General features: G+C 46.3%; 1 protein-coding gene across 1 annotated transcript; it reads left to right on the top strand.

Annotated features, from left to right (window-relative positions):
- Positions 1 to 1,473: 1,473 nt before the first annotated feature.
- LOC136393572 (intercellular adhesion molecule 1-like) lies at positions 1,474 to 10,532 on the top strand. The gene is given in 9 exon segments (XM_066366215.1): positions 1,474 to 1,574; positions 4,454 to 4,529; positions 5,032 to 5,298; positions 6,160 to 6,381; positions 6,807 to 6,920; positions 7,180 to 7,458; positions 7,932 to 8,201; positions 8,840 to 9,082; positions 9,286 to 10,532. Coding segments are annotated over 8 exon segments (1,659 nt in total). The 5' UTR covers positions 1,474 to 1,574; positions 4,454 to 4,474; the 3' UTR covers positions 9,495 to 10,532.

Genomic DNA, 10,532 nt, shown 5'->3' on the forward strand with positions numbered 1-10,532 from the left:
GAGGGACCTATGCTACCTCTCCAACTAGAATCAGATAGAGCTGGCTGAGAATCCTGCTTCTACCATTTATTAGTTGTGTGGCCTTGGGCCTCCAAGTTACTTCTCCCAAGCCTGTATTCTCATCTGTATTACGGGAACAGAGACACCTACCTTCCAGTGGTTTCTAAGGACAAAACACAGTTCCTACTTGGCAAACAGTAGGAGCTTCTGTTATTCACGAATGTTAATTCTCTGACCCATCATCTCCTATGTTAGGGAGGAGATTCTCACATTTTACTAAGTTTTTATTTCTAATCTTCCTGCTCAACTATAAACCATAATGAAGGCACTTAGCACTCATCTAGCCTAAAACCTAAAACCGAAAAAGGGTGGTTTTCAGTCCTGGAGAGAATTTCACAGTGAGGAGTGGCATACCCCAACAGCTGATGTTATAAGTGGAAGCAGGCATTGGGACCTTGACTTTCAGAATATGAGGGAGCACAGGAGCCCCCCGCAGCTCCTGTGCAGCTTGCTTCCAAGAACTGGCCTTCTCCTCAACCAGTCCTGGACCTGCATCAAGTTGTACCTTGCATTCTTGCCTACTCTTGCGTCCCAGTTGACCAATGCTTGCGTCTGTGAAGTATCTGAAGCATCGCGGTACACCCTCTGGGACTTTTGTTGTGTCCATTTGAAAAAGAAATGCCACTTCTACGATGGAAATCAAACATCTATCTGCATGGCTAGTTGACCAACCCCCAGAAGGCATTTGAAATGGAAGCTGAGGAAAGGGATACCGTGGTGGAGAGATGAAACAGAGGTGGATTTACTCGCCTACCCCCATCTTTATGACGCATTGCTTCCCGGTGTTTGGGAGACGCGACAGCGCAGGCACTTGTGGTAGGAAGTGAGGAAATTCCAGTTCGTTCAAACGTTAAGACTCGTATGTGAAGGGCGGGGTACAAAAGGGACTTTTCGGATATTGGTCAAGAGTCCTGCCAAATCCATCTCTCAGCACACCCAGGAAGAGACCGGCGAGGGCACAGTTAGGATTTTGAACCAGTGAAGAACTGAGCTCCTACCTCAAGCCAGCTCAGCGGCGGACGACGGGAAGGCAGACGCGTACGCAGCCCACTCCCGAGCGAGCGGAACAGCTCCCTTGTTCAGACCGAACCACAAAATCAACAGCCAAAGGGGAAGCCAGCCCCTTGTTTTCCTTATAGAACCATTATCTTCTAAATAAAACCCTTTTCTTTTGTTTTCTTTTATTTAGCTGAGATAATCTTGAGTCAAATAGGCTCTCTCGGCCAGGAAGGATTCAGACTTCCTTCCCATCATCTTTACCACTCACCCTTCCTCTCGTTTTCGCGTCCTGCCCGCTTTACTTGTGTCAGCCAATCCTTGCAAAGCTTCTGTATTGCGTCATGAGTTCCTAGGCAGAGCAGGAAACTCCTCGGGATAGGAGCGCCCTCGCGCGCCACCAAACGGTCTTAGCGCGCGGCTGTGGCTAAGAGCGCCGCAGGCGAGGCGCGCGACCGTAGAGCCGGCGACCGAGGGGCGGCGGGCGCAGCGGAAAGCGGTTCTCAGTGAAGATTTAGGTTTGTTTTGTTTGCTTGAGTTCGTGCTGGTGTCTCCTCCCGTATTTTTGTGTGGAATATATAGAGATCTGGCCTCGTGGCGAGTTTCGCCTCCTCACACTTCAGTGGGCTGGAAATCCTAAGGAGCACTCATTATCTTTTTTTCCCACATATTTTTTTAAATGTTTTAAATATCATTTCCCTTTAAAAGCCTCGATGGCTTGCAGGGCTGAGAGTGTGAAGGCCAGGTTGTGGAAACAACTTCCGAGCACGAACTGGCTTTATGCTCTATCCAAACTGTGGACACAGGTCCTTACACAAGGATTTGTAATGAACTTATCTAGTTCGTTCGTTCTTAGTTGTTGAACCCCTGCAACCGTTTTTGGATGCTTGGGATCCATTGGTGGGAAAAAAGGGGGGGGGCCTGCCCTTATGGGGCCCGCAGTCCAGGGAGGGAGGGAGGGCATCATTACTGGCCTAAGAGGTAAATAAATGTGTTTGGGGGGTTGTGCTCCGGGACTAGAAGAAGGCAGTGTCATTGCTTAAGGATGTGCTGTGGGGTGGCGGGGCACCCCGGTTGACAAGAAGGTGGCGGGCCTCGTTGCAGAGATACATTGAACTGGGTGGAGTGCTCAAGGAGGACAAGGCGGGTTCCAGGCAGCGGGGAGAGACAGTGCAAGGGCTGCAATGTGACTTAGGTGTATATCAGAAATTTCAGGAAACCCTGGAATATAAGTGAATAGCCAGAATCCGAAACTTTGACGGGAAGTCCAGCTCGGTAACTCAGCCAAAGCAATTCAACTGCATCTCAGCGTTTGCAGCCCTCCCTTCCCTGTGTACCACTCTCCCTGGCTGGAGTACAGGGCTAGGAATTTAGCCCGTTTAAACCTTAATTTGGGATGTAATCTACAGAGTAAGCAAAGGGAAGTTCAGAGATGTAATTGTTTTCTCTTAGGGATGCTGCGGTCTTGCTCCTTAAGAAAATGAATACAAAATTTCATGTTTTAGTACCTGATCATAACATGCCACGTGAAAATAAGAATGAAACTTTAGGACTGTGATATTGGTGGTGGGACACATGAAATAACATAGAACAAAGTATATGTTAGTATGTGAATATGAAAACAAAAAAGGACCCCCTCCCCATTTTCTTATATCTACCTATTTGGCATGGACATATACTAGTGGCAGCCACAAGGGAAAGCCGATCAGTTTGGCTTATAGTGGCCAGACATGGGAAATCTTTTTCTAGCTAAGGCTCTAGGAGTGGAATATAGTCTATGAGATTAATTCACAAGATTGGGTTTTGCAGAGAAAGAGGAAGGAAACATCAGCAAGCTAAGGGGCGATGAATAAAATAGGAGCTCTTGGATGAACCTCTATTAAGAATTGTTTATGATACTGTGGCCCCATCAAAGCATAGGTAATATGGACTCATCGAATATATAGAAGCAGTGAAGTAGTAAACACATTATCCAGCAGTTAAGATGCCTGAGTTTGAATTCTGGCTTCACCTCTTAATTAGTTGTATGATTTGAGATAAGTTACTTTGCCTCTCTTAGCTTCCATCTCATCTGTAAAAGTGGAGATAATTAAAGTTAAGCATTCAGACCAGTGCCTGGAACATAGTGTATGTTTACTAAATATTAGAAATTATTAGACAAGATGTGATTGAGAAGGTGTCTATAGATCAGTAGTGAGTGCCTAGTTTGGAGTAGGTGTCATGAAGAGAGCGGTTTATCTCAAAGAATTCAAAAGTTAATTGGGATTCTACAATGTACATGTTAATGTGACTGATATTAAAAAAATTATACAGCCAAATAATGTTATGCATGCCCTTGAAACAGTCAGAAGGCCACTTTCCTGTACCCTTCACATGTCACTTTCAAAATAATATTCTATATGAACAACTGATATTTTCTAAATCTTATGTAAGATAAGAAAAAATACTTAAAGCACTGCTATTTTTATTGAACTGTAACATACACTTAAGTAAAACCAGTATGTTTACTATGCAAACATAGCCTCTAGCCCCCATGTTCAATGAGACTTGGACCCCCTAAACATCTTCTATATAGAATTTTATATTAAAAATTAATATAAAAAATATTAACGTGTTAACATAGCTTCAGAAATCATATTTGGCATAAAGTGAGTTACAGAAAATAAGGGAAGGATTGTGAAGTTGGATAGTGTTCAGAAAACTTTCTTAAATCAGTTTGAATGAGGTTTTGAAAGAAAAACTTTGGTAAGGATTGGTGGAGAAAAGACAAGTGGACACTTTAGATTTAACTCAGCCAAAGTGGTAATCCAAAGGTTGCTTAGTGAACACGAGGCAGATCAGAAAAAGATGGATTATCTTGAGGAATATTTCATAGAGGTCATGAGGAGAGAGGCCTGATGAAACATTTCTCCCTTACAACAGAGTCTGGGACTCTAGAGACCACATTTTCTAGATTCAAGGTCACTGTCCATGGGACAATGCTAGATAAACACCACCTTTGTTTTTCATGTTTCCATGATAACAACCTTCTTCTTTTGACTCAAATACATCCTTTTCTATATTTTATTTGAAGCAACCTTAGTACTAATCTTAATTATCATCACCCGCTGAGGAGGTGTAAACAGACAAGTGCAATACAAGCTTATACAGGACTTCCCCTTAATATAATAGCCCCTATTATTTTCCTGTGGCTTTTTGCTAGATGCATAAACCAAACCAAAATAAATAGAAGCAAGAGGTTCTTTTAGTACCACCCACACCGCTGATACTCTTGTTGCAGTTCTTCCAAATTATGGCAGGTGTTAGGAAAGGAGCTAGCTTTCAACAATAGCAAAGCAAGAATTTCCTGTATACTCTTTTTTTGCTCACTTTCTTCAGCATTGCTCTTTCTTTCCAGCTGTTGGCCTTTCTCATAAGGATGAAAATGCTACTGTTCGGCATCTGGGCCCTGCTGGCTTTGATCTCTTCCCCAGGTGAGTTTCTTTAGCTGGTCTGTGCCAGGGTGCAGGTAGCTGGTCAATGGGGAAGAGGACAGGAACTCTTGAATGGGGCAACACTCTAGTATTCATGCATCTGGACCCTTGGGAGAGATTCCTATTTCTTGAATCAGTAGGACTCAGGATCTAGGTGTCTCTAACTGTATTGGGATAACCCAAATTAAGGGACAGAATAATAGACCAGTGAGGACTCTTTGTAAGAAATATTACTTCCAAGCTTGCTTCCTTGCTTCCCTGGGGCTGTCCTACTTCTCTGCTCTTGAAAATATTTTTATTTCTTTGTTTCCACCCTTTGTGTCATGAAGAGCCACAGTAGGATGTTGATAGGACAGGGCCCATAGCTCAGTTGTCTAGTTCCCATACATTTTCATTCAACGTAGGTTTCCTATTCTCTATGAGGAGATAAGTAGGCTCTGTATTTTGGGGGTATCTTATGGTCCTCACCAGAATCTATGGCATATGTGGTCAATCATTTCAGGGGCCACAGAAGGGCCATTTGAGGTCTATGTTCAGCCAGATAAAGCCCTGGTCAAGTTTGGACAGTCCCTAATGGTCAACTGCAGCACTACCTGTCCAGACCCAGGACCCAGTGGAATTGAGACCTTCTTAAAGAGAACCCAGGTGGGCAAAGGGCCTCAGTGGAAGGAGTTTCTCTTGGAGGATGTCACAGAGGATTCCGTTCTGCAGTGCTTCTTCTCTTGCGCAGGGGTCCAGAAGGACACCAGTCTGGGCATCACCATGTATCGTGAGTAGGGCTGAGGGCTGGGGGGGGAGGGAAGAATGGGGGAACGTGACTGTGCCTTATTTAGGGAAAAATTAGAGATTTCTTTTAGGGCAGAGAGTTAGGGCCCTTAATAAAGATTTCCAACATACTGTAGGAATTCTAGGGCCATTTATTTCTGCTTGCCTTTGGTGTAGGCTTTTAAATTAGGAGCATACCATAGAGAGCATCCAGACATCTGTGCTTGAGAATATGTTCAAATACAGGAGGCATATGCTAATAATGCTCACTTATAAATGATCCCAAAAAGTATAAAATTAGTGAATTATTTGCCACAAATTTTAAAATAAATAGGGATTGGAGAAAGGAGGATCTCTGTGGGCTGGGATAGCTGGAGAAGCCTTCATGGAAGAGGAGAAACTTGAGCCTCCCCGTGCAGAATGGTTAGGGTTTGAAGTGATGGGGGTGGGTGAGGAGGGTCTTTCAGGGGGGGGGGCATAAAGCATTGGCAAAAATATGGCTCTAAGAATAAGTGTGATTCCTGTAAGAGCATGGTTAGCTCGGGTGTGGTTTTTGTGGTATGCCAACGAGTTCCTCAGAAGCTGCTTCCACCTCCAAAGCGCTCTGGTAAGAGATAAAAGCTCTCCAGAATGGCAGCGACAGTCAAAGCAAGGCACCTGCCCTCAGCAGTCACATTCCTTGGTTATGGCTTGAGCCACCTTTGATAGGCAGATGAAGAGCCAAGAGCTAACTTGTCCTGTCTGACACTACTGATCAGATGGTTTAAGGGTAGCAGTCACCTATCACAAGCTGCCTGTCCTATACCTTTTCTTTCTGGAGAGGTGAGTAGCCTTCTCTCATCAAACCTGCATTTTTGTCTTAAAGAGCCACCAGAACAGGTGATCCTGGAGCTGCAGCCTGCATGGGTGGCCTTGGATGAAGTCTTTACAGTGAAGTGCCATGTGCCCCGGGTAGCGCCCCTGGAGAAACTCACCCTTATCCTTCTCCAGGGTGACCAAGAACTACATAGAAAGAACTTTATGAGCTCGGCTGTGGCCTCTCAGAGAGCTGAGGTCATCATCAACGTCAAAGCACAGGCCCTGGCCGGTTGGCTCAGCGGTAGAGCGTCGGCCTAGCGTGCGGAGGACCCGGGTTCGATTCCCGGCCAGGGCACACAGGAGAAGCGCCCATTTGCTTCTCCACCCCTCCGCCGCGCTTTCCTCTCTGTCTCTCTCTTCCCCTCCCGCAGCCAAGGCTCCATTGGAGCAAAGATGGCCCGGGCGCTGGGGATGGCTCCTTGGCCTCTGCCCCAGGCGCTAGAGTGGCTCTGGTCGCAACATGGCGACCCCCAGGATGGGCAGAGCATCGCCCCTTGGTGGCAGAGCGTCGCCCTTGGTGGGCGTGCCGTGTGGATCCCGGTCGGGCGCATGCGGGAGTCTGTCTGACTGTCTCTCCCTGTTTCCAGCTTCAGAAAAATGAAAAAAAAAAACAAAAAAACAAACAAACAAACAAACAAAAAAAAAACGTCAAAGCACAAAGGGAGGATAAGAGGTGCAATTTCTCGTGCCATGCAGAACTGGACCTGAGTTCACACGGGGGCGAGTTCTTTCGCTCCAGCTCAGTCAGCAAGGTACTCCGGATTTTTGGTGAGTCGGAGCTCAGGTGTGGAAGGAGTCCTAAGGCTCATTTTTCTCATCTTCTTTTGGTCTTTGGGACAAAGTTCCCACAGGGTTTAGGATGAGGTGTGACGGTAATTGAGCTCCACCTCTTCATGGGCTTTAAACTCACCCTGGGGGACAGAGAGCTTTTTGCCCTACTCCCTCCCTACATTTGTGATGTCCTACATGACATGATTTATCATGGTTTTTCTCCTTTCTTTCTTTCTTTCCCCTCATTTCTTAGCAGAATTCTCTCAGCGCCCCCATATCTGGGTCTCTCCACTTCTGGAGGTTGGGGCAGCAGAGACTGTGAGCTGTGAGATGGCTAAGGTGTTCCCAGCTGAAGAGGTAATGTTCCACATGTCCTTGGGAGACCAGGAGCTGAGCCCCTTTCTCTCCTGGGAAGGAGACACCGCATGGGCCAATGCCACTGTTCGGGCCATGGAGACTGGTGACCAGGAGCTGTCCTGCCGTGTATCTCTGGGTCCGATGGAACAGACAACAAGAGAACCAGTACATGTCTATAGTGAGTTACCAGCTTCTTCCCCTCCCCATGAAGGCTTTCTGCCACTGAGAACTTCCACAGTAAAGCCTTGGTGATTTTCCAACAAGTGCTGGCAGGTTGGAGGCATGCATTGAGACAGTAGTGTTCTCCAGCCTTCACCCCATTTCCTTAGGCCAGTCTGCTCACAGGGTGATTGTGAGTGCTTGAACTTGTTTCTAGGAACACACAGTGGAGCTAAGGAGGAAATCTGTAAGATAGAAAGACATCTTGCTATCCTTGCCGGAAGACATGGCCAAATGTGGCACACCACATTTGTAGGAAAAGCTCTCTGATTCCCAAACTACCTTGTGGCTTCTGCCATTCAGCACAGAGCAGTAATGGTCCCCATAGGCTTTCTCCTGTTGTCAGCCTACCCAAGGATGCCACCAGCAGCAAGAGTACCAAAGTAGCTGCTGGTTTGGAGAAATGTTTGGTTCTTTTTCCTTTCCTTATAGGCTTCCCTCCACCAATCCTGGAGATAGAAGAATTATACCCATCGGCAGGGACAGACCTCAATGTGACCTGCTCAGGGCATTTGTTAACATCTCCCAGCCCTGCTCTCCGGCTTCAGGGAAGCCCAGACCTCCCCGCCCCCGGGGAGCCTGCCTGGCTTTTACTTACCGCCAGGGAAGAAGATGATGGCCGAAATTTCTCCTGCGAGGCCTCCTTGGAGGTTCAGGGTCAGCAGTTGGTCAAAACCACTACAGTCCAGCTCCATGTCTTATGTGAGTACAGACCTGTTCTTTCTCCTCAAAGCAACAATTATTACTGTCCCGTTTCCAGAGATCTTGGCCAGTAGCTTCATTATTAGAGCTTCACATTAAAATTTTAAAAAAAGTCAAAAGAAAAAAAATAAAATTAAAGCTCTCCAAGTTGACCTTACCCAGCAAAGTGATTGGGGAGGAACATGAGGGGAACTGGGAACAGAAGAGAGAAAGTGGTTAAAGTGATTAGCCGGCATCAGTTGCAGGCCAGTGACTGAGACATATGAAGTGATTGTTGGAGTTCATGCTGAGAAAGGAAATTTTCACATAAAAATTTATATTTTTAAAAATAGAAAAACGCTCATCTCTGGGTTCACCACTACCCAGGTTCTCACTCACAGAGAAGCAGGGGCCTCAGGGCCACCATTGATGGAGCAGTCTGGGTCATTTAGTCAGAGTTCATTGAAGTGCCCTGTGTGGCATCTCTGACTCCTTGCCCACAGGGACAGAGGAAAGAAAAGCGGTTCAAAGCTGGAAGCCGACCCCTGGGTGTCCTCCCCATGGGTGGAGGGGACACAGCATTGGGATTGGGGGAGGGACCAGTGAGGAGGGAAGGTGCCCACTGAGCTGTGTTCCTTCGGGGACTGTCTTTCTCCCAGACAAGCCACGCTTAGAGGAATCTGGTTGCCCTGGCCACCAGACGTGGATGGAAGGGATGGAACAGATGCTTGCCTGTGTCCCAAAGGGAAACCCGACTCCATCGCTGGTGTGTACCTGGAACGGAGTGATCTTCGACCTTGAAGTGCCTCAGAAGGCAACCCAGAACTACACTGGAACCTACTGCTGCACAGCCACTAACCAGCTGGGTGCTGTCAGCAAAGACATTGCTCTCATTGTCTAAGGTGACTGTGCTCCCCTCCTGCCAGGCCCAGGATGGAAATCCCTCAGGGGGTTGGGGTTTGTATCCAGACATGGAAAGAAGAAAGATTTCAGTGGCCTGGGGAGGATGAGACTGAGAAGTGGGCTCTGTGGGCTTGGTAGGCTGGCCAGGGTGATTTTGTTGCTCTTAAACCCTCCCAATTCTCTGTGTTTTATGCTTGGGCAGGACTGGAAGAAGGAATCAGCTCTACCATCTTCATTATTATTATTGTCATCCTTGGAGCGGGTATAATCAGCATAGCACTGTATTTGAACTACCGGCCCTGCAAGATAGAGAAGAGGAAAGTGCACTATAGGCAGAGAGAGAAGAACAAAGAGGAGGAAAGCCAGTTTGCTGCTCAACAAGCAGAAAAGTACAGCATACAGAACTGTTAAACAGAAACAGCTGTTTGGCTGAAGATGACCTCTACTACTGGGGTTTTCTAAGGGAGGAAAGGGGGTAGAGGAGAAAGGAAGAGACATCTTCTGTGTTGTGCAGTCCCATAAAATGTGCTACAGGCCCCATGTCCCTTGTATCCAATCCATCTACAAGCTGCACTACTCCAAGTTCACTGTTTAAGTTCACGGTAGTCACTAGGAATTTCAGTCTCAGTGTTCAACTAGAGAGACAGCCTCTGACTCCTTACTGTATATTTACTTGATCCACTCAGATCCAAAAAAGAAGATCCTGTCTGTGCCTCAGCATCTGCATTGCCACTGCTCCTTGTTCCCAGTTATCAGACTGAAGAACAAATGCCGCAGAAATGCAACTCATTTCTCATGGTTTCCTCATTGCTAAGTGGGAACCAATTTCTTAGTTCTGGGACAGGACTTTGAAGGGAGTGAGTACCAAACAAAGGGATAGGAATCAGAACCCTATTCCCCTCCATACATTCCCCCGTTCCTATAACCTGGGGTTCTAGAATGCTGGCCCCCAGACCCGAGCTTGATGACATCATTAGGGTCGGTGGCTGGTTAGATTTCAACTCTCCAACCACCTGTGGTGTACCTTGGAGGAAAATAAAAAGAAATCCCACATGTGGATTTCTACAGCCCAGTGTTCTGTCCCTGACATGGAAATTAGAGTTCTTCCCTGAAATTGGCCTCATGAGTTAAGGGCTCCAGACATCTCTGAATTCTTTGCCAGAATCCATTATAAAGCAATTATCTGTGAATTCACATTTGACATATTAATTAATTTATTTTTTTATCTATACAGGCTCTTAGGCTAGAGTTCCAATGTTTATTCCCCCTTTCCATAAATCAATATGTATTTCCATCTGTCTGCAAACTATTTCCTTTAAACTTCAGGAGGGCTCCTCCAGCAACAGTGTTTACCTTAGGATTTTATGATTCAGCTTCCTTCTCTGCTCTTTGGAAAAAGAAGACATCAGGAATCATAAAACTAGGTTTTTTTCTCCCAAATCAGTCACA

This window comes from Saccopteryx leptura, chromosome 2 (assembly GCF_036850995.1).
Source record: "Saccopteryx leptura isolate mSacLep1 chromosome 2, mSacLep1_pri_phased_curated, whole genome shotgun sequence".
NCBI classification, from domain to species: domain Eukaryota; kingdom Metazoa; phylum Chordata; class Mammalia; order Chiroptera; family Emballonuridae; genus Saccopteryx; species Saccopteryx leptura.